Source organism: Myotis myotis, unplaced genomic scaffold (genome assembly GCF_014108235.1).
Source record: "Myotis myotis isolate mMyoMyo1 unplaced genomic scaffold, mMyoMyo1.p scaffold_m19_p_1, whole genome shotgun sequence".
Taxonomy (NCBI): domain Eukaryota; kingdom Metazoa; phylum Chordata; class Mammalia; order Chiroptera; family Vespertilionidae; genus Myotis; species Myotis myotis.
Window position 1 is genome coordinate 91,160,836 of NW_023416313.1, and position 24,639 is coordinate 91,185,474.

At 40.8% G+C, this 24,639-nt stretch overlaps 1 protein-coding gene across 1 annotated transcript in view; it reads right to left on the minus strand.

Annotated features, from left to right (window-relative positions):
• The window catches only part of MYO3A (myosin IIIA), a 235,615-nt gene that overhangs the window by 204,847 nt on the left and 6,129 nt on the right, over window positions 1-24,639 (minus strand). Inside the window, exons 2-3 of the mRNA XM_036344863.1 lie at window positions 3,269-3,458; window positions 271-405 (exon numbers count right to left, since the gene is read on the minus strand). Coding sequence (XP_036200756.1) covers window positions 271-405; window positions 3,269-3,436 — 303 coding nt within the window. The 5' untranslated portion in view covers window positions 3,437-3,458. The remainder of the gene's footprint in view (window positions 1-270; window positions 406-3,268; window positions 3,459-24,639) is intronic.

The following is a 24,639-nucleotide window of genomic DNA, read 5'->3' on the forward strand; positions in this document are numbered from 1 at the left end:
ACCAAGTGATGTGTCTCTCTCACATCGATGTTTCTCTCTCTCTGTCTCTCCCCTTCCCTTCCACTCTCTCTAAAAATTAATAGAAAAAATCCTTGGGTGAGGATTTTAAAAAAAGATGACAAGGCCACAACTGGGCGCAACATTCCACTGAGAATGTAACCAGTCAGGAACACACTAGAACTGCTTTGTAATATCGATGTTGCATAAACATGACGACATTCCAAACCACACTGCAAATTTCTACCCATAAAATAAGGTTGAAACACTTACCTCAAGAACCAACCAAAGCTTATCTCCATTTATTTTATCCTTTTTGAAGTACATCCCGTAGAATTTGACCACATTAGGATGGTCAGAAAGAGTTTTTAAGATACTATACTCTGCTTCAATCTCTTCATCAATATCCTAGTTTCAAAAAGTCATAGAAAGAGAACTGTGAGGAAAGCATGAATAACATCAAAGAAACTTATTACAGAAACTGAATAGAGAATTTAATTTTGTCAAAGTAAAGTCATAATAGTTTTTATTGTGCTCAGCACTGTGCATTGAAATTTCTCATTACATTGTTTAAAGGGAGAGTTTGGGATTTTCCTGCTAATCAAATATATCTCCAATTAAGTTAATTTAATTGAATTAAAAAGGGATAAATAAAAGGCTATTTTGGTATGTAGTTACTGTAGAGAGAAGCATATAGGGAGAACTACTAAAGATTATTTCCTTTACTTTATAGTGTTAACTGCATTTCAATGGCAAGGCCACTAATTTAAAATAAAAACTTTTAGCTAGTACATTTTATTTCTTTGAAATACAGGATATTTAGAAACTATCAAAACTCAGCCATAAAATAGATTCCCACCTTCCCAAAAAAGTAAAATACAATAAATTCCTACCTTTCCAAAAAAGTAAAATGCAGTAAAATTATATAAAATGGTGTATAGTCTTTAGTTAGCTAAAGGCCCATTAAGAATAAGAAGAATTGATTGCTATCCTGTCAATAAAAATTCAAGATAGCCCCTAGTCATGTTTCTAGATAAACCATATATACATGGAACAACTCATAGAGGAATAAAAGAAAGCTGTCTAATACTGTTTTTACAGTAATATTTAATGTCCACATTGTTGTAAGACAGATGATGGAATCACAGAGCTGAAAAGAATTTTAGACCATAGCTCTAACATGAGAGGAAGACACTGAAGCTCAGAGAAGTTAGAGTCACAGAGCTGGTTGGTGCAAGATCCAGGACTAGCCTGCCTGCAAGACCACTGCCTGCTACCTCCTGATCCTGCTCATTCCAGCCTTATTTTTGGAGAGAAATTCACTAGTTCAAAATCCATAATAATGAGACCCTTTTAATAAAAAAGCCACTCTGTGAAATGCTTGGATGCATTTAAATTTATTTTATTTAGATTATAATCTCTTGGTTATAAATCTTTTTTATTTGACTTGTGACATGATGGATGAAGAGTAAATAATTCTTAGAAAACCACATAGGTACTATGACAAGAATAAAAGCAACAAAATTTCATACTAGAGCTATGCAATCAATATGTTCCATCAAAGCAATACAACAAAGCATGATTTATTAGGTTAGTAGTATACCAAACATGACTATATTATGAAAGCCATCTGTTCTTCTCCATTAAGAAGTAAGGAATGGGAGAGAGACACTGTTTATAGAATCAGACCATGGGATCTGTCTGGAATATTTTCTCTTGTCACCATGAACCCCGATCCCTAATCGCAAAGACTAGAGGAGAGAGGTACAGTCACTTTGGTACAGCTTAACTTGGGTCTCTCTTCCCTTAGTTTAAATGGTAAGAACTTTCCAATAGGGAAATGAGAAGACATTCCACATCAGTTAAGACTAAGCATAGTGCTACTCATTATTTTTCTTCATTATCACCTAATTACGGGGTGGCGGGGGGAGACACAACCCACACTCTTTCTTCTTTACTCAAAATAATATGAAACACTATAGTCAGCATGAGTTTAGTAGAAATAAACTATGCAAAAAAAAAAATCAATCTTAAGATGAACAGTGGCCCAGAGACCTTTTGCAGTGACCTCCAGTTTTGTTAGTGGGAGGAGGACTGGGACTCGGATGTCCCCTACCACAAACCACATCATTTATATCAGGCTACATTCCCATCACATGTGCAAGAGAGACATAAATGGAGAAGCGGCTTTCAATAGAAGTTTGGGGATTACGTGATCACTGAGCTCATTCCTGCTCATCCATGTGCTATGGGAGAGCTACATATCTCCCAGTAGCTGAAAATGCTTCTAAAGAGCCAGTTCACATCTCAGAAGACAGAATCTTATCAATCTCCTTATGCTATTCAGGGCAAAGAAAGACTTAGTAGGTTCCCTTATCACAACTGCTATTCCAGAAAAAGGGAGATCCCATTTGGGCATTGCTTAAACAGACAGAACATGAAATTCGGTTCTTCACAAGGAACCGCAACCTGATTACAAATGAACACTGTTGAAATTATTTAAGCAAATCTGAAAATTAATTTCCCTTCTCTGAATGAAATTTAATTTTTTTCAATCCTCACTTGAGGATATGTGTTTTTATTGATTTTAGAGAGAGAGGAAGGGAGAGAGAGAGGGAGGGAGGGAGGGAGAAAGGGAGGGGGGGAAAGAGAGAGAGAGAGAGAGAGAGAGAGAGAGAGGAAGGAAGGGAGGGGGTGAGGGAGGGAGAAAGAAAGATCCATATAAGAGAGAAACATTGATCATTTGTCTCCTGCACATACCTGGACCAGAAATTAAACCTGCAACCTGGGTATGTGCCCCACCGGGAATCGAACCCACAACCTTTCAGTGTACGGGAAGATGCTCCAAGAAACCGAGGCACAGTGGCCAAGACCGAAATTTAATTTAAAAAGAAATATCCTGGCTTGGCTTAAGAAAAATTCTTCCTGCAGCCTAAATAAGTACAAGAAGAAAAGGAGATCTGGTCCTGATGACATGTGAGGACTACTGCTACACCCGTGGGTCTATTATTACAACTTTTTGAAATCTAAAATAATATTAAATGAACTACTGAGCTGTTGTGAGCTGTATTTATTTGTATTATATATTTATTAATTTATCAAATATTTCTTGGGCCTTATATGTTAGGCATACAAACAAGGAAAATCTAACAATCAGACTTTTCCCCCCAAATTTTCTTCAAATTGAAATAAATAAATCAAGATAAGGTACTTACAGACTTTTTGCAGACAAAAACAAAGTTAATTACATGATAAAAACAATGTGACTTACATGAATCGGATCCAGAATTTTGACTGCTGCTTTTTGGCCATTTTTCTTATTCAACACTTTAAAAACTTTCCCGTAAGTTCCTTTGCCAATTGTTTCGGTGATTTCCCATGTATCAGAAGGATCAGGAAAGTTATCAAAGATGATTGTTTTTCCAATTAATGGAAGCATCTCAAAAGTTTAAATCACTGGACTGGAGAGAAAAAGTACAGAGTTTCATCTCCATTTGATTGGGATATTAAATAGCACACATAAACTCATGGGAAATTTATCTGATATTTTCACTGATATGATGGAAAATATACATCAATAACCAAATGTACTTAGAGTCAAGGAAAATTTTAATTTCAATTCTTTTTTGCAAGCAGATTAATATGAATTTAATAATGCTTTGTAGGCAAGGCTTTATTTCTATGTTTAATATAGTCCCATATTAATTACTGTTCATTCTCTTCAGATTAGAATAAGAGGTCTGTATTTAAATAATTTTATTTACTACTTTCTACACAGGTATAAAAAATTTTAGCATGTTTAGAGATGATAAAATTCGACTTCTTCATAAAAGCAAATCCTCACTTTATAGTGTTCTTTTCTTTTAACACTTCTCTATATAAAACCCAATAATGGGTCCTCCCACATTGCTTTTAGGAATAAATTTCTTTAACATAACCTACCAGGTCCTTTAAAATATGGCTCTTGCTTAATTGTCTAGCCTTGGGTAGCTACACTTTTCTCATCTATATTATAAAAGGCCAGTGGCCATAACACCATAACAACCAAACAACTGGCCACCAGGAGGTGCATTGATGGGTCTCGTGGCATGGCGGGTCTCGGTCGTGTGGCGCGGCGGGTCGTGCGACATGGCAGGTTTCCGGTCTCGTGTAATTTCACACGCTGTGCCTCTGGTATACCATAATACAGCCACTCAGGATCCTTCAGGTCCTTTCTTTCTGCTTGAGAATCTTAATATACACTATTTCTTCCCACCATTCTTTGTTAAATTCAAACTCCTACTTATCTTTCAGCTCTTAGCTTATATGTCACTTCCTCAAAATGTGACCACTCTCTATCCCATTTGGGTTGCATGATCCACCTCTGTACTCCAACAGCATGCTGCACCTACCTTTATCTGATAACTACAGGCCCAGTGCATGAAAATTTGTGAACTCAGGGGGGTCCCTCAGTCCGGCCTGTGCCCTCTCACAGTCTGGGACCCCTCGGGGGATGTCCACCTGCTGACTTAGGCCCGTTCCCTGGGGGGAATCAGGCCTAAGCTGGCAGTCAGACAGCTCTCTGGCAACCCAGGAGCCCTCGGGGGATGTCCACCTGCCACGGAGGTTGGGCCTAAACCATTAGTCGGACATCCTTGGTGCTGCCGTGGAGGCGGGAGTGGCTCCAACCACCGTTGCTGCACTGGCCAGCCATGACTGGCTTCTGGCTAAGTGGCGCTCCCCCTGTGGAAGTGCATTGAGCACCAGGGGGGCAGCTCCTGCGTTAAGAGTCTGCCCCCCTGGTGGTCAGTGTGCATCATAGTGACCGATCATTCCGTCATTAGGGTCAATTTGCATATTACCCTTTTATTATATAGGATACTATATGCCCAGCACATGGCACAGGACTGGAATAATTAGGAGAATGTGGCCAATGAGGTCAAGGCTTTAAAAATAAGATTTTATGTATAACTTGAGATAAGATCCCAAGTTTCTGACTTCTAAGTAGATATTTTTTACCTTCCACTTTCTCCCTATATTACATTCAACCATTTTCATGAAATTAAAAAAAGAAAGAAATAGAAAGAGCTCTGGCACTTCAGTCCATGAAATTCACTTGTCTGACCACAACTTTCAATCTCATCCACACTAATACATTCCTCACTATCAGACATCTTCAGTCTTCATTCCCTCTTTATTTTCTTCTTCCCCAGCATAAATTCTACAGCTTGAATGATGGTGACTTTCTTGAAAACACCTTCAACACTTGTTCCTCTCTTTCTTCACCATAATCTCCTGAGATAAACTCAACTCTTGATAAACATTGTACCTTCTTGTCACCTGTCCCTGTATCTAGAGAAAACCACACAACTAACTTCACTTTAAATTCAGGATAAAAAAAGCTATAAGTTAGACCCTCAAAAAACTGCATTTTCTTGGTCTGCCTTTTCTTTTATTTTTGGAGTGACTATCTTACAATGATCTCATTACATTTTTATCGCCTTAAATTGTTCCCTCTTTACTATCCATCCGCTCCCACAAAACTTCCCAATTGATGCCCCCATTAATTGAAAAATGGAACCAATAATATATTCCTTAATTTTCTCATCTCAAAAACTACAAACCGATGTACATCAAACACAGTGAGTTCATTCAGATCATCAGCAACTGCTGTTTGGCCTCAATTAATCTTGTCCTTTGGTTCCTTGTCAGCTCAGACAACTCTTTCTTAGAACAAATCTTTCCTGGCCAACCTATGTAAAGATAGCTTTCCCCATGACAAGAGCATATAGACTTTGCTATTTTTACTGCTGTATCTACAATTCCCAAAACAATGTCTAACACATAGTAGGCAATCAGTGAATACTGGCTAAATGGGAAGAAGTTTATTCATTTGTTAATTCTGCCAGCAGAGATCTTATCTACCTTGTTCACTTCCAAATCTAATAATGCCTAATAGCCTGGCACAAAATAGAAGTTAAATATAGCTGTTGAATAAATGAATCAATATGGTTCTTCAAACAAGTGTTTTTGAAAAAGAGGAGAGAAATTAGGATTATGGAGAGCTGAAAAGAATTTTTAAATCTAAACAAAAGAGGATCCTATTCTGATTCATTATCTGTAAGAGCACATCATCAAGTAAATGGCTATGAATACCTGCTAAAACTTATATCACCACATAAAAACACACTCATGAATAGTTCTTAGAACACTTAATTTTTATGAAATGTGTGCCTTTAATCTGAATGCAAAAAAAAAAACACAAACCACCAAATAGGAAATAATAAGCATCCACTTGAGTGATTTCACTATCAATGGCAGGATAACTACTTCTTCTATCTATCTACTTGAGTCATCCAAATAGCATTTATGCCACCCAACTAATGTAAAAGTTAGACCAAAAGACTGGCTTAAATCTTGTTAAATGCCTGAAATGGGAGTTTTCAACCATTAGAAACATTCTTTATATGGAATATTTGCTTTCAAGCAGTAATATTATTGAACACAATTTTAATTTCTGTTATATTATTAGGAATTAACTATTGGTCTTTAAATATACAGTTGTAAAAATTTAATTAAAAAGTGATGAACACCAAATGAATGTAAAGTATTTTAGAGATAGGCAACTCATGGATAGATAAATTTAAAACTATAATATAGTACGAATAGTGATAAATAATAGAAATATGCATAAAGTACTATAGTAGCTTAGGTCAAGAAGCAATTAATTCTGAAGTGATAATGAAAAGATACAGAAAATAAGCAGTATTAGAACTGGACATTAACCATGAGCAGGAGTTTACCTACAATACAATTTCCTTTTTAAAAGTCCTCAACCAGACAAATATTTAAAGCAGTGCAATGCTTTATTATAAAACACCCTATCTAATAAAAGAGAAACATGGTAATTAGCGTACATCCGCTACCCTTCCCATTGGCTAATCAGCAAGATATGCAAATTAACTGCCAGCCAAGATGGCGGCCGGTAGCCAGGCAGCTTGAAACTAACATGAGGCTTGCTTGCTTCACTGACAGAGGAATCCAACGTTCCCCGCCTGCCTTGCCGGCCTCTGAGCTTGCAGTTGGAAACATAGTTACAAATATAGAAGCTAAACAAAACCCCAGAAACCTGCTTTCAGCGAGCCGGGATCTCAGAGCTGGAGTTGATACAGTGTTTTGATTGTAGAACACAAACAAACCAGATACCTGCTTTTAGCATCAGAGGCCTCAGAGCTGGAGCCAGAGCTAAAGCTGGCCCAGAATAAAAAAAAAAGAAAAAAAGGAGCAGTTGGGAACTTCAGTCACCCGCCAGCCTGAAAACAGCCCTCAGCCCCTCACCCAGACTGGACAGGCACCCCAGTGGGGACCCCCACCCTGAAGGGTGTGTGACCAGCTGCAAACAGCCATCATCCCCTCACCCAGGCTGGCCAGGCAGCCCAGTGGGGAGCCCCACTCTGATCCAGGACACCCTTCAGGGCAAACCAGCCGGCCCCCACCTGTGCACCAGGCCTCTATCCTATATAGTAAAAGGGTAATATGCCTCCCAGCACCAGGATCAGCAGAGCCGCGAGGCCTCCTGGCACCAGAATCAGTGTGAAAGGGGGCAGCGCCCAAACCCCTGATCACCCTGCGGCTCTGTGTGTGACAGGGGCCGGGGCCACAACCTCCCTATCCGCCCTGCTTTGTTCGTGACAGGGGAAGGCGCCCCAACCCCCTGATCAGCCCTGCTCTGTGCCTGATAGGGAGGAGCTCCCCAACCTCCTGCGGCTCTGTGTGTTACAGGGGGTGGGGCCACAACCTCCCTATCCGCCCTGCTCTATTCGTGATAGGGGAAGGCGCCCCAACCCCCTGATCAGCCCTGCTCTGTGCCTGATGGGGGGAGCTCCCCAACCCCCTGATTGCCCTGCAGCTCTGTGTGTGACAGCGTGTGGCGCCCCAACCCCCTGATTGGCCCTGCTGTGTGTGTGACAGGGTGCGGTGCCCCAACCCCCCCCCCCCCATCATGGGCCCTGCTCTGTGTGTGACAGAGTAGAGCCATAACCTCCCTATCGGCCCTGCCCTGAGTGTGAGAGTGGCGGCACCCCAACCCCCTGATCGGCCCTGCTCTGTGGGTGATAGAGGGCGGCGCCCCAACGCCCTCCCCCCGCAACGGGCCCTGCTCTGTGTGTGATGGGGTAGAGCCATAACCTCCCCATCAGTCCTGCCCTGACTGTGACAGTGGCGGCGCCCCAACTCCCTGATCGGCCTTACTCTGTGGGCGATAGAGGGCTGCGCCCCAAACCCCTGATCCGCCCTGCTCTGTGTGTGACAGGGGGCGGTGCCCCAACTCCCCTATCGGCCCTACTCTGTGAGTGACAGGGGGGAGCTCCCCAACCCCCTGACTGACCCTGCTCTGTGCGTGACAGGGTACGGAGCCCCAACCCCCTGATTGGCCCTGCTCTGTGCGTGACAGGAGGTGGCGCCGCAACCTTCCCATCGACCCTGCCTTGAGTGTGACAGGGGGCGGTGCCCCAACCCCCCAATCGGCCCTACCCTGAGCATGACTGAGGGTGGCATCACAACCTCCCAATCCGCCCTGCTCTGTGCTTGACAGGGGGCAGCGCCCCAACTCCCCAATTGGCCCTGCTCTGAGCCAGACCAGGGGCTGCACCTAGGGATTGGGCCTGCCCTCTGCCACCCAGGAGCAGGCCTAAGCCAGCAGGTCGTTATCTCCCGAGGGGTCCCAGACTGTGAGAGGGCACAGGCCGGGCTGAGGGACCCCTCCTCCCCCCCCCCGAGTGCACAAATTTTTGTGCACCGGGCCTCTAGTTATAAAATAATAATCACAGGAATGACAAAAGCACAGGCATTTTGGAGTCAGAATATACATAGTCAAATACCATTAAAAACAAACAAATAAAACTCCCAGCAAGTGGTTAAAATAAAGCCTAAAATGCCTTTCTAAAAGTCAAACATTAAAGAATTCCAAGAATTAAATAAAATAGAAGCAAGTCTTCTGACTCCTAAACTATACTTTCCCCACTCTACACAGCTGTTTATTCTCTAAGAATAAAATAAATCGTTACAGTTAGTAAACAACTAATTATTTCATGACTATAGTAAATTACATCTCCATAGCAATAAACATTCATATTTTTCTAGTCCTTTAGCATTCACAGACTAAAATATAATCCTCTAGCTCATAAAACTAAAACATGATTAAGTTCTTAATTACGTAATCATGTGAGCTAAGGAATTATTTGTCATATATATTTGCAGTATTTTCATATATGTATTTGCCATAATTCTGAAGTTACTTACAAAGCTACATATAAAAAATTAAAAATCATCTTTTTTATTTGATTTATTATATGTTCAGTTGTTGGGTTATTTTTCATGATAGAAAAAAAACCAACCATAATATAATGTCAGGATCTTGACATTCATCTCAACAATTATTCTGACTGCTTTTGTAAACCTGCACTGTTTTTTTTTCCTTTTTTTTTATTGATTAAGGTATTGCATATGTGTCCATATCCCCCCATTGCCCCTCCACCCCACTCCCGTACATGCCCTCACCCTCCTGCTATCTCTGTCCATTGGTTATGCTTATATGCATGCATATAGTTCTTTTGGTTGATCTCTCCCCTTTACCCCCACCCTCCTCTACCCTCCCTCTGAGGTTTGAGCATCTGATAGATGCTTCTCTGTTTCTGGATTTGTTTTTGTTAATCAGTTTATGTTGTTCATTATAATCCGCAAATGAGTGAGTTCATGTGATATTTGTCTTTCTCTGACTGACTTATTTCACTTAGTTTTATAAAATAAACAAACTGCCTTCATGCTCATTCTAAAACATAGCAGGAATGATCTCCCATTGAGCTCTCCCTTCCATCTGCCTGGAATGCTCTTGCTCCAGATATCCACATGACCTTCAAGTCTTACATCAGCATCAGCATCAGCAATCTTCTCAGTAAGTACTATCCTGACCATCCTGTTTAAAATCTCTTCCTGCCCCCACTTCACCTCGTCCTGCCTCCCAACTCCTGGTCCACCTTAACCAGCTCTATTTTCATAGCACTTATTACATCCTAATACACTGCATCACCTCTTGTTTATTATGTTTTACACGTTGTTTTTCTACACTACAGAATGCAAGCTCTTTGAGGATTGAATGTAAGCTCCACCTGAATAGAAAATTTTATCCAGGTTGTTCACTGATGTATTCCAAATTCAGGCACAGAGGAGGTACTCTACAAGAATTTGTTGAATATTTGATACAAATGAATAGAACAGTATATAAAATATTTTCAGATGGTTTTACCAGTGAATTCTATCGAACACTCAAGAGACTAGAGGTAGAGAAAACAATTGAGAGTATTTATGAAGATATAAAAATTATAAAAAAGAACCAAGAAGAAAGTCTGGATATAAAAAATAAAGTAACTGAATTGAAAAATTTCCTAGAGTGCCTCAATATCAGACTTGGATAGACAGAAGAAAATCAGTGAACTTGAAAAAAAAGAAGAAAGAATGAAGAAAAGTGAATTGAGCCTGAGGGACTTCTGCAATACATCAGGCATTATAATACACTAGAGGCCTACTGCATAAAAATTTGTGCACTCAGGAGGGTCCCGCAGCCCCGCCTGTGCCCTTTCGCATTCTGGGACCCCTCAGGGGATGACCAACTGCTGGCTGAGGCCCACGTCCCGGGGAATTGGGCCTAAGCTGGCAGTCAGACATCCCTCTGGCAGCCCGGCAGCCCTCAGGGGATGCCCACTTGCCAGCGGGGAGCAGGCCTAGCTGCAGTTGGACATCCTTAGTGCTGCTGAGGAGGCGGGAGAGGCTCCCACCATCACCGCTGTACTGGCAGCAGTCAGCCTGGCTGGTGGCTGAGGAGAGCTCCCCCTGTAGGAGCGCACTGACTACCAGGGGGCAGCTCCTGCACTGAGTGTCTGCCCCCTGGTGGTCAGTGTGTGTCATAGTGACCAGTGATTCCCAGTTGCTCTGCTGTTAGGGTCAATTTGCATATTACCCTTTTATTATATTGGATTATATAGGATAGAGGCCTGGTACATGGGTGCGGGCCGGCTGGTTTGCCCTGAAGGGTGTCCCAGATAAGGGTAGGGGTCCCACTGGGGTGCCTGGCCAGCCTGGGTGAGTGGCTGATGGCTGTTTTCAGGCTGGCTACAGCCCCTTCAGGGTAGGGGGTCCTGCTGAGGTGCCTGGCCAGGCTGGGTGAGGGGATGATGGCTGTTTGCAGGCTTGCCAAGCCTCCCAGAGGGGACCTTACCCCATGAGGGTGTGGCCAGCCTGGGGTGAGGGGCTAATAGCTGTTTGCAGGCTGGCCACAGCCCCTTCAGGGTGGGGGTCCCCACTGGGGTGCCTGGCTAGCCTGGGTGAGGGGCTGATGGCTGTTTGCAGGCTGGCCACAGCCCCTTCAGGGTGGGGGTCTCCGCTGGGGTGCCTGGCTAGCCTGGGTGAGGGGCTGATGGCTGTTTGCAGGCTGGCCAAGCCCCCCAGCAGGAACCCTCACCCATGAGTGTGTGGCCATCCTGGGTGAGGGTTCTGATGGCTGTTTGTAGGCTGGCCAAAGCCCCCAGTCACCCAAGCTCCCAGTGGAGGCTTGCTGGAAGCAGGTATCTGGGATTTATTTAGCTTCTATAATTGAAACTTTGTTGCCTTTTGTGGAGGCCACAGCCAACCAGAGAAGGCGGGAAGCTTGGCTTCCTCCATCCCCAGGGCTACCAAGTCTCCTGCTTGCTCCAGCTCTGTGGCTGCCGGCAGCCATCTTGGTTGGGTTAATTTGTGTATAGTTGCTCTGATTAGCTGGTGGGCATGGCTTGGGCATAGCGAGGTTATGGTCAATTAGCATCTTTGTCTTTTATTAGTGTAGATAAGCATTATAAGAGTCCTAGAAAAAGAAGAGAGTTATCAAAAGACAAAGACAAAGGAGGAATTCTGAAAGTAGCAAAAGAAAAGTAATCTGTCATTTATAGGAAATCCTCAATAAGATTTCTCAACAGAAACACTGTAAGTCAGAAGCAGCGGAATAATAATACAGGGTGTCCACAAAATATGTATGCACACTTTGAATGATTATAAAGTCAGTGTATAGTAATATACAATTCATTTTCAACATTTTCAAGAATCTAAAAAAATGAATGATTTGTTTTGTCAAATGCCTATTTTCAATTGATGACCATTCTGTTCCAGGCACTGCTGATAACAGAAAGCAATGGAATTAAGAATCATTTTGCGGGAGAAACCAAGATGGCAGCATAGGTAAACACCGGGGATTGCTGCCTCGCACAACCACTTCAAAAATACAACTAAAAGACGGAACGGACATCACCCAGAACCACAGGAAGGCTTGCTGAGGGGAAATTCTACAACTAGAAGGAAAGAGAAAAGCATACCGAGACTCCGAGGAGGCGCAGTGAGGAAAATACAAAGGTGTGGAGGTGCGTGAGGAGAGGGCTGGCAGCTGAGGGCGTGGTTGTCTGTTTCAATCCGGAGGGAGTCTCAGGCTCTGAGCTCCAATTCCGGCGAGTCTCTGGGGACCCAGACTCAAACGGGAGAAGCGGGACTGTCTTGCATCGGTCGGAACTTGAGGGCAGCTTTCTCCCCGAGGTTTGCAGCAGTTGCTGGGACTCTGAGAGGCAGAGCCTCTGGGGACGGGACTGAGAGCAGCCATAACTGCTCGCTCCGCCCGCCCTGTTGATCCCCTGGGACCTGCCCCGCCCAAGCCCTGCACAGAGGCATTTTCGGAATAGCCTCAGGTAAAGGCTAGATTAGCACCTCCCTAGAGGACAGAAGTTCTCCCACTGCAGACACAGCTGATTCTCACAGCCAGTTGGCCTGGAGGTCAAATCCCTCCCAGTGTTACCTACAACAATCAAGGCTTAGCTACAACAAGACTGCGCACAAAGACCACAAGGGGGTGCACCAAGAAAGCATAAAAAATGCGGAGACAAAGAAACAGGACAAAAATGACAGAAATGGAGGATATAGAGTTCAAAACTACACTTTTAAGGTCTCTCAAGAACTGTCTAGAAGCCACCGATAAACTTAGTAAGGCCTTTGAAAAGACTGGTGAGACCGCAGATAAATACAGTGAGATCCTCAAGAAATCGAATGAGACTCTCGATGTTGAGATAAAGAACCAACTAGAAATTAAGCATACACTGACTGAAATAAAGAATATTATACAGAGGTCCAACAGCAGACCAAAGGAGCGCAAGAATCAAGTCAAAGATTTTAAATGTGAAGAAGCAAAAAACACCCAACCGGAAAAGCAAAATGAAAAAAGAATCAGCAAAAATACGAAGATAGCATAAGGAACCTCTGGGACAAGTTCAAGCGCACCAACATCCGAATTATAGGGGTGCCAGAAGATGAGAGAGAGCAAGATATTGAAAACCTATTTGAAGAAATAATGACAGAAAACTTCCCCCACCTGGTGAAAGAAATAGACTTATAGGTCCAGGAAGCACAGAGAACCCCAAACAAAAAGAATCCAAAGAGGACCACACCAACACACATCATAATTAAAATGCCAAGAGCAAAAGACAAAGAGAGAATCTTAAAAGCAGCAAGAGAAAAACAGCTAGTTACCTACAAGGGAATACCCATACGACTGTCAGCTGATTTCTCAACAGAAACTATGCAGGCCAGAAGGGAGTGGCAAGAAATATTCAAAGTGATGAATAGCCAAGAACCTACAACCAAGATTACTTTATCCAGCAAAGCTATCATTCAGAATTGAAGGTCAGATAAAGAGCTTCATAGATAAGGAAAAGCTAAAGGAGTTCATCACCACCAAACCAGTATTATATGAAATGCTGAAAGGTATCCTTTAAGAAGAGGAAGAAGAAGAAAAGGTAAAGATACAAATTATGAACAACAAATACGCATCTATCAACAAGTGAATCTAAGAATCAAGTGAATAAATAATCTGATGAACAGAATGAACTGGTGATTATAATAGAATCAGGGATATAGAAAGGGAATGGACTGACTATTCTTGGGGGGGGGGGAAAGGGGTGTGGGGGATGCAGGAAGAGACTGGACAAAAACCGTGCACCTATGAATGAGGACAGTGGGTGGGGAGTGAGGGCGGAGGGTGGGGTGGGAACTGGGAGGAGGGGAGTTATGGGGGGGAAAAAGAGGAACAAATGTAATAATCTGAACAATAAAGATTTAATTAAAAAAAAAAGAATCATTTTGTTCAATATTTGCGTGCCCTCAATTCATCCACTGTTGTCAGTTTTGTACTATCTATAAACTTTATCTTTTATGTATCCCCATAAAAAAATGTCTAGTAGCACTTTAGGATAAATTTTCTTTGTTCAATGCTTAGTCTGGCTTCCCCTATTATTTCAAATGAGTTAAACCAGAAAAGAAGTGTAAATTAAGCTAGTGATTATCAGCTGTTAAAGTGTATATACATTTTTTAGGACACCCTATATTTTAATGTGCTGGGGGGAACACACCTTGTCACCTGAAAATTTTATATCAGGAAAAACTGTCCTTCAAAAATGAGAAAGAAATGAACACTTTACCAAATAAACCAAAGAAGAGGGCGTTCACTACACTAGATTTGTCCCACAATAAATGCTAAAGAGAGTCCTTCAGACTGAAATGAAAGGATGTTAGACATTATATAATGATAAAAGGATCAATTCACCAAGACAATATAACAATTACAATTATATGCACAAAACATCAGAGCTCTAAAATACATGAAGCAAACATTGACAGATTTCTACAGTAATAGTAGAAGACTTCAATACCCCACCTTAAATAATGGATAGAACATTGAAACAGAGATCAATATGGTAATAAAAGATTTGAACACCACTATAGAGCAATTTTATCTAATACAGAACACTCCCCCAACAAAGCAGAATACACATTTTTCTCAAGTGTACATGAAACCTTCTCTAGAATAGACCATATATTAGGCCACAAAAAAGTCTTCATAAATTTAAAAAGACTAAAAACTTACAAAGTGTCATTTCCAATTAAAAAATGGAATTAAACTAGAAATCAAGAGCAAAAGGAAAATTGGAAAATCCACAAATATGTGGAAATTAAAACACATACTGTTAATCAATGAGTCATACCAGAAATTATAAGAATAACTAGAAAATATCTTAAAGCAAATGATAATAAAAATACAACCTAGAGTTCTGGCCAGTTGCTCAGTGGTTAGAGTGTTGGCCCATGGACTGAAAAGTTATGGGTTTGATTCCAATTCTGGTCAAGAGTACATACATTAGTTACAGGCTTGATCCCCTGTGCTGGTCAGGGTGAGTGCAGGAGGTAACCAATCAATGTGTCTCTCACCTCAGTGTTTCTCTCTCTCTGTCTCTCCCCCTCCCTTCCACTCTCTCTAAAAATCAATAGAAAAAACATCCTCAGGTAAGGATTAACAACAACAACAATAACAAAATACAACCTAGAAAAACCTATGGGATATAGCAAAAGCAGTGCTCAGAGGCAAACTGATAGCTATAAAAACATGTTAAAGTATAATTTCAAATCAATGACTTTACACCTTAACTATAATTAGAATAAGGGGAACAAATTAAACTTAAAGGTAAGAAAATGAAGGATATAATAAATACTAGAGCAGAGATAAATAAAATAGAGAACAGAAAAAATACAGGAAATCAACAAAATCAAGAATTGGTTCTTCATAAGCAAAATTAAAAAACCTTTAGGCTTATTGACTAAGAAAAAGAGGGAGAAAAACACAAATAACTAAAATTAGGAATGAAAAGGGGACATTATTACTGATTTCACAAAAATAGAAAAGATTATAAGATAATACTATGATCAATTGAATGCCAACATAATAAATAAATTAGGCAAAATAGACAAATTCCTAGAAACACACAACCTACCAGGAGTGAATCGTGAAGAAATAAAAAATCTAAATAGATCTATAACTAATAAGGAAATTTAATCAGTAATCAAACTCCCCAAATCTCTCAATAAAAATAAAAGCAGCCCAGGGCTAGATTGCTTTACTGCTGAAGCTACCAAGCATTTAATAAAGAATTAACACCAATCCTTCTCAAACTATCCTAAAATGTTCAAGACAGGGAATACTTAACTCACTATATGAGGCCAACATTCCCCTCACAGCAGAGCCAAAGACACTACAATAAAAGAAAACTGCAGACCAATATCCCCATAAACACTAATACAGAAATCCATAAAAAGAAATACCAGCTCACTTAATTCAATAGCATCTTAAAAGGATCATATGCAATGAACAAATGGGATTTTCCTCGAATGCAAGAATGGTTCTAAGTATGAAAATCAATGTAATACACCATAATAACAAAATGAAAGAGGAAAAACAAATAATTTAAATTGATGCAGAAGAAAACATTTGATAAAATTCAACACCCTTTCAAGATAAAAAACAACAAACACTCAAAGTAAGGAAATGACCTGAATATACCTGGTAAGAAAGGCCATGTACTGAAAAACTACAGCTAACATCATACACAGTGGTGAAAACTAAAAGCCTGTCCTTTAAGATCAGAACCAGTCAAGAATACCTACTTTAGGAATTTCTATCCAAGACAGTACTGGCAGTCAAATAAATAAATAAAGGGTATCCAAATTGGAAAAGAACAAAATTATCTTTATTCACGGGTGACTTAATTATATATCTAAAAAACCCTAAAGCACCCACACACAAAAATACTTTGAGAACTAATAAATGAATTCAGGAAAGTTGCGGGATGCAAAATCAATGTGCAAAAATCAGTTGCATTTCTATACACTAACAATAAACCTGAAAAGGAAATTAGGAAAACAATTCTATTTACAACAGCACCAGAAAGAAGAAAACACTTACGAATAAAATTTAACCAGGGAAGCAAAAGACTTATACAGTGAAAACTACAAAATATTGTTGAAATGTAAAAAGATACAAATAAATGAAAGACATCCCACATTCGTGTATTAGAAGACTTGATATTAAGATGTCAATAATATCCAAAGTGATCTATAGATTCAGTTCATTCCCCCATCAAAATTCTAATGAGATTTCTTGCAAAAATAAAAAAAAATCACCCTAAATTGCAAAGGACCTCCAATAACCCAAATAATCCCTAAAAGAAGAATAAGGTCTCACATTTCTTGATTTCAAGTTATTACAAAGCTACAATAATGAAAACAGTGTGGTACTGCCATAAAGACAGACATATAGACGAACAGAATAAAACAGAGAGCCCATAAATACAACTTATTATATATGGTCAAATGATTTCTGGCAAGGCTGTCAAGACAATTCAGTGGGGGAAAGAATGGTCTTTTCAATAAATGGTGCTGAGAACACTGAATATGCATGTGCGAAAGAAAGAAGTTGAACCTCTCTGTTACACCACATACAAAACTTAACCCCAAATGCATCAAAGTCCTAAAAGTAAGAGCTAAAAGTATAACACTTAGAAGAAGAAAACAGGGGGAGAGCTTTACGACATTGGATTTGGCAATGATTTCTTGGATACGGCACCAACGCACAGGTAATGGGAATAAACAGATCAATTGTGCTTCATAAAAACTAAAAACTCTTGTACATCAAAGGGCACCAGCTACAAAGTGAAAAGATAACCGACAGAATAGGAGAATATATTTGCAAGTCATCTATCTGATAATGGGTTAATATCCAGAATATTTAAAGAACTCCTATGACACAACAATAAAATAATAATTTTTTTAAATGGGCAATGATTTAAATAGATATTTGTCCAAAGAATATATACAAATGGCCAGTTAGCACATAAAATAATGCTCAACATCACTAATCATTAGGGAAATGCAAATCAAAATGATAATGAGATACTTCACCAACATGAGGGTGACTATTATAAAAAAAAGACAAAAAACAGAAAACAAGTGTTGTTGAGGGTGTGGATAATTAAAACTCTTGTGCATTGCTGGTAGAAATGTGAAGTAGTGCAGCTGCTATGAAAAATTGGATGGCAGGTCCTCAAAATAAATGAAGAGCTACCATATAATGGATGCAGCAATTCCACTTCTGGGTATATAACCAAAGGAAATGAAAGCAGAGTCTCGATGAGGTATTTGTACATCCATGTTCTTATCAGTACTATTCACAATAGCTAAAAGTTGGAACCAACCCACATGGCCATAAGTGGATGAATGGATAAATAAATGTTATATATACATACAGTGGGATATTATTCAGCCTTAAAAGGGAAGGAAATTCTGACACATACTACAACATGGATGAGCTTAGAAGACATTATGCTAACATTGGGCAAACACTGTATGATTCTATTTTATATATAGTACCTGGAATAGTCAAATTCAGAGTCAGAAATTAGAATCATGGTTGCTAAGAGCTGGGGAGAAGAGAAGTGGAAACTATTGCCTAATGGGTAGAGTTTCAGTTTGGGAAGATTAAAAAGTTTTGGAGATGGATGGAGGTATTCACTATGCAACAATGTAAATGAGCTTAATGCCACGTTAACTGCACATTTAAAATAGTTAAAAGGGGCGCTAGCTGGTTTGGCTCAGTGGATAGAGCATCGGTCCGCACACTGAAGGGTCCCGGGTTTGATTCCGGTCAAAGCCACATGCCTGGGTTGTGGGCTTGATCCCCATTAGGGGGCTTGCAGGAGGCAGCTGATCGATGATTCCCTCTCATCATTGTTGTTTCTCTCTCTTTCTCTCTCTCTCTCTCTCTTTCTCTCTCTCTCTCTCTCTCTCTGATAAAATAGTTAAAAGGGTAAATTGTATGTAATGTACATTTTACCACAACAAAAATATTACTTAAAATGCAGTATACGAAAACAAAGTAATAAAAAATCCAAAAGTCAAATAGAAAGATATGGAAAGGAGAGTGGAATGGTTTGTTTGCTCTCAAATCCATGCATGACCTTTCATGTCCTGAATCCTGGTGGCTAACATTTCAAAACTGTATTTCCCAAACTCCTTGTCCAATGGCTTCCTCCCCTGCTAGACTCTGTCAGGGAGAGTCCCAGGCAGGAGACTAGATGGTAGGAGGAAGGGAGAGACCAGGATATTTTTTCTCTGCTTTCTCTGAGTTTTATGGTGTCTCCATCAGTAGCTATGCCTCTTCCGGGGTCCCTGTCCTTATAGAACAGAACCTGCCCTCACATTAGATGGCCTCAGCTTCCAGGTTCTGGTAGGACTATCTCCTTACTGTATTCCTACAGCCCAAGAAAGGATAACCATTTTTTGCTATTGCTAACTTTTAGATCACTCCACTAACCACTGTTTGGTTTTCAGATTTCCTAAAACATTTATAATTAATTTCCCATGTGTCTTCGCCTATTTGGGCCACTATAATAAAAATGTCATAAACTGGGTGGCTTATAAACAACAATCATTAATTTCTCATAGTTCTGGAAGCTGAAAAATATAAAATGATGATGCGGGCATACTTGGTATCCGGTAAGGGCCCTCTTTTAGATGATCATCTTTTTGCTGTAACTTCACATGATGGAAGGGAGCCACCTCTCTAAAGTCTCTGAAGATACAAATTGTCATGATCTAATCCCTTTAATCACGATAGAGTCCTCATAACCTAATCACTTCCCAAAGGCCCCAGCTTCCAATACTATCACCCTGGGGGTTAGGATTTCAACACAGGAATTTGGGGGGACACAAACCTTCAGATCATACCACCACATTAAATTTCCTCTGTTGAAGAACATGGCATTAACTCTGTTTTCCTGTTTAAATCAGTCCAACAGACACCTAATCAGAATTTAAGAAGGAGAGAATAGAGAAAAGGCCATAGATAATGACTGAGAGTTTTCACAAATAGGCAAGAGGTATGAACATTCAAATTTAGGAAGCTCAACTAGGATAAATAAAAAGAAATCCACACTTAGATATAATACAATGAAACTATAGGACACCAAGTACAATGAGAAGCTCTTAAAACCAATCAGGTAGAAAATCCTATCTAATAAAAGACAAAAAGGGTAATTGACCATACCTTCGCTACACTTCCCATTGGCTAATCAGGGCAATATGCAAATTAACTGCCAACAAAAATGGCGGTTAATTTGCATATGTAGGCTCTAGCGGTGGAGCGAAGCCAAACGGCCCCGAAGCCGGCCGAGCAATGAGGCCTCCTGGCCCCAGGATCAGCGGAGCCGCGAGGCCTGATGGCTGGGGGCGGGGGGGGGGGCGGGGAGGGCCTCTGGCCAGAGCCCAGCCAGAGCGAAGGCCTGGGTCCCGATGCCAGAGGAAAACTGGTGCCAGCAGCCAAGGGAAGGGAAGGCCTATTGCACGAATCTCTTCGTGCAACAGGCCTCTAGTATATATTATATCAGAGGAAAACAAATAAAATGAGCATTGGTATTTCAATTGAAAGCAGTAATATAATATATTCAAAATGCTGAAAGAAAAATAACTATTAAACTAGAATTAACAAATGTACCCACAAAAGTATTTTTCAAAAATCAAAGGCAAAATAAAGATATTATTCACCCCCAAAAAGCGAGTTTAACAACAATGACCCCTGAGAAAGAGCTCGTCTAAAGGTTATCTTTAGAGAATGATAATGATCCCACAAGGAAGGCCTAAATTGTCAAAATCAGAAAAAAAAATTGTTAAGCATAAGTATAAATCTAAACTAACAGTGACTGTAAGAAACAATATAGCCAATAATGAACAATAATAATCAAAAGTAGAGTAACATGATTTAAAATGTTCTTAAGTTCCTCATATAAACAGGCAGTCAGAGATAACTTCAGACTTTAAGATAATTATACATGTCAAAACTTACATTAAACATAAGAATCTCAAAATATCATGCTTAGCTTCCAAAATATTAGAGAAGAAAAACTGACATTAAAAAACTCATTCAACCAAAAAACTCAGGAAAGGAGAATAAAAGAAGTACAGAAAAACAAAAACAAAACAAAACCAGGAGAATCAGAAAGCATAAAAAAAACCTTGTAGAAATAATTAGAAATATACCAGTAATCATAACACTTATACATGGATAAAACTCACCCGTGAAAACTGAGAAATTGTTAGCCACAGGTTATCAATTTGAAAGATAATCACATAAACTATAGACAGAGATAGACTGAAAGTAAAATAATGGTAACATATAAATACTCAACAAAAGAAAGCAATATGGCTAGATTAATGTCAGACAAAATATACTTGAAGGCAATAATAATTATTAGAAGTAAAGCAGGTCACTAAGTAATAATTAAAGACTTAATTCACTAAGATAAATATAAAAGTCCTAAATCCCAAAATATATAAAATAAGAACTAAAAAAAATAAGATACAAGGAAAAAATTGAGAAATTCACAATTTTAGTGGCTGATTTTAACATATCTCAGTGATTTCTGGATCAAGCAGACAAAAGAATTTGTAAGAATAAATAAAATTTAAACAACATAATTAACAAGGAAAATTTAATGGATATAATGGAATATACATAAAATCCTATAACCAAAAATCTATAATAATAAAAGCATAATATGCTAATTAGACCAGACATCCTTCTGGACATCCTTCCGGATGACCTTCTGGATGAAGCTGGGGCTGTGAGGGAAGCCCGGGTCCTGGGTGCCTGCCAGCAGCTGGAGGGAAGCCTGGGTCCCAAGTGCCAGATGGAAGCCGGTGCCAGCAGCCGGGAGAAGGAAGGCCTACTCTTGCACAAATTTTGTGCATCAGGCCTCTAGTAAATAGATATTCTCCCTGAGGATATAAAACTCCAACAAAGTTAAATAGACAGCATTATGCTGAGCAAAATAAGCCAGTCAGAGAAAGACAAGAATCACATGATCTCACTCATATGTGGAATTGCCAGGACTGACCAGCAGACCCTGAGCAACAGATGAATGGATTACTCTGACACACATTTCTGTGAAAGAGAGGCTAAGGGGCTGGTTGGGAGGAGACACCAAAACAGCCTCGACTGCCTGACTCATTAGGCTTTTATTATAACAACAGCTTGAACTAAAATTAACCTCTAGATACAATCGGCAGGGTAAGTATCCTTGAGAAAACATATGCTTCTATAAGGCCGGGTCTTAAAGACTAAACAGAGATTCTAGCAAAACACACGGGGGCTTGGACTTGTTTGGAAAAGTCAAGGCAGGGGCTGCCGCCTTTGGCAAGGTCTGCCTAATAGGCCCCCCAACCTTTCGGAGACTCCTCCTTACAGACTTTCCAACCAAGTCTCGTGCTTCCCCACATGGAGTCTAAAGAACAAAATAAACTGATGAACAAAACAGATCCAGAGACACAGAAGCATAGAACAGAATGTTGAATCTCAGAGGGAAGGGGTGGTAGATGGGTGGGTGGGTAGGAAGAGATCAACCAAAGAATGTATATGCATACTAGAGGCCCAGTGCACAAAATTTGTGCACTTGCAGGGGTCCCTAAGACCAGCCTGCACCCTCTTGCAGTCCAGGAGCCCTCGAGGGATGTGCGACTGACAGCTTAGGCCTGCTCCCCATTAGTCGGACATCCTTAGCGCTGCTGCAGAGGTGGGAGAGGCCGCTGCGCTCACCAGCCATGAGCCTGGCTCAGGGCTGCTGGCTGAGCAGCACTCCCCCAGTTGAACATCTGCCCCTTGGTGGTCAGTGCATGTCATAGCAACTGGTCATTCCACCATGCGGTTGATTTGCATATTAGCCTTTCATTATATAGGATATGCATAACCCATGGACACAGACAATAGTGTGGTGAAGGCTTGGGATGGGGGAGGGGCACAGGTTCCGGCTACAAGGAGTCAATGGGGGGAAAAAGGGACATCTGAAATACTTTCAACAATGAAGATAAATTTAAAAAGAAAGAAAAAAATGAAAAATGAAAGATAAGTTTTTATTTTTTTATTTTTTTTTGAAAGATGTTTTTAAAAACCTATACAATGGAATAATTTTAAAAGCCCTCCTAAACAATGCAAGAGTCAAATAGGAATCATAATCACAATCCTATATAATAAAAGAGAAACATGCAAATTAACTGTCCCTCTGCTATGCTCAAGCCACGCCCATCAGCCAATCAGGAATGAGTATGCAAATTAACTCAACTAAGATGGCAGAGGCCATGGAGATGGAGCGAGCAGGAGGCTTGGGTTGCCCCTGGCGATGGAGGAAGCCAAGATTTCCGCCTGCCCTGGCCGGCCCTCCACTCCGCTCAAGGCTACAAAGTTTCAATTATGGAAGATAAATAAATCCCAGAAAAAAAAAAAGGAGAGGCTGGGAGCTTGGGTTGCCGGGGAGCATGGCCAGCCTGAAAACGGCCATCACCCCCTCACCCAGGCTGGCCAGGCACCCCAGTGGGGACCCCCACCCTGAAGGGGGTGTGTCCAGCCTGAAAACAGCCCTCAGCCTCTCACCCAGGCTGGCCACACCCCCATGGGGTCAGGGTCCCCACTAGGGGTCTTGGCCAGCCTGCAAACAGCCATCAACCCCTCCCCCAGGCTGGCCAGGCACCCCAGTGGGACCCCTACCCTGATCTGGGACACCCTTCAGGGCAAACCAGCCAGCCTCCACCCATGCACCAGGCCTCTATCCTATATAATAAAAGGGTAATATGCAAATTGACCCTAACAGCAGAATGACTGGGAATGACTGGTCACTATGACACACACTGACCACCAGGGGGCAGACGCTCAATGCAGGAGCTGCCCCCTGGTGGTCAGTGTGCTCCCACAGGGGGAGCTCTGCTCAGCCACTAGCCAGGCTGATGGCTGCCAGTACAGTGGTGGTGGCAGGAGCCTCTTCCGCCTCCTCAGCAGCGCTAAGGATGTCCGACTGCAGCAAGGCCTGCTCCCCACTGGCAAGTGGACATCCCCCGAGGGCTGCCGGACTGCCAGAGGGATGTCTGACTGCCAGCATAGGCTGATCCCCCAGGGAGCGGGCCTAAACCAGCAGGTGGACATCCCTCAAGGGGTCCCAGACTGCGAGAGGGCACAGGCCGGGCTGAGGGACCCCCCACCCCCGAGTGCACAAATTTTTGTTCACCGGGCCTCTACTTTTAAAATAAACTTTAAACTATAATAATTTCAACATCCACAAATCAATTAATGCAATACACTACACTAACAAATGAAAAATAAAAAACATGATCATCTCAATAGATGCTGAAGCATTTGATAAAATTCAACCTCCATTTAGACAAAAACTCTCAACAAAATGGGTATAGAAGAAACATACCTCAACATAATAAAGGCCATATATGATAAGTCCACAGCTAACATCATGTTCAACAGTAAAACACTAAAAGCTTTTCCTCAGAAATCAGGAACAAGACAGGGATGCTCACTTTCAGAACTTTTATTTAACATAGTATTAGATGTCCTAGACATAGCAATTATGCAAAAAAGAGAAATAAAAGGCATCCAAATTGAAAAGGAAGAAGTACAATTATAGCTATTTTCAGATTACATTGTATAGAAAACTTTTAAAAGTCCACCAAAAAATATTAGAATTCCTAAGTGAATTCAGTAAAGTTGAAGAATACAAAATCAATATACAAAACAATTTGCATTTCTATTCACTAATAACAGACTATCAAAAATAGATATTAAGAAAACAATCCGCTTACAATTGCATCAAAAAATACCTAAGAATAAATTTAACAGAAAAAGGTAAAAGAACTATACACTGAAAATTGTAAGACATGATG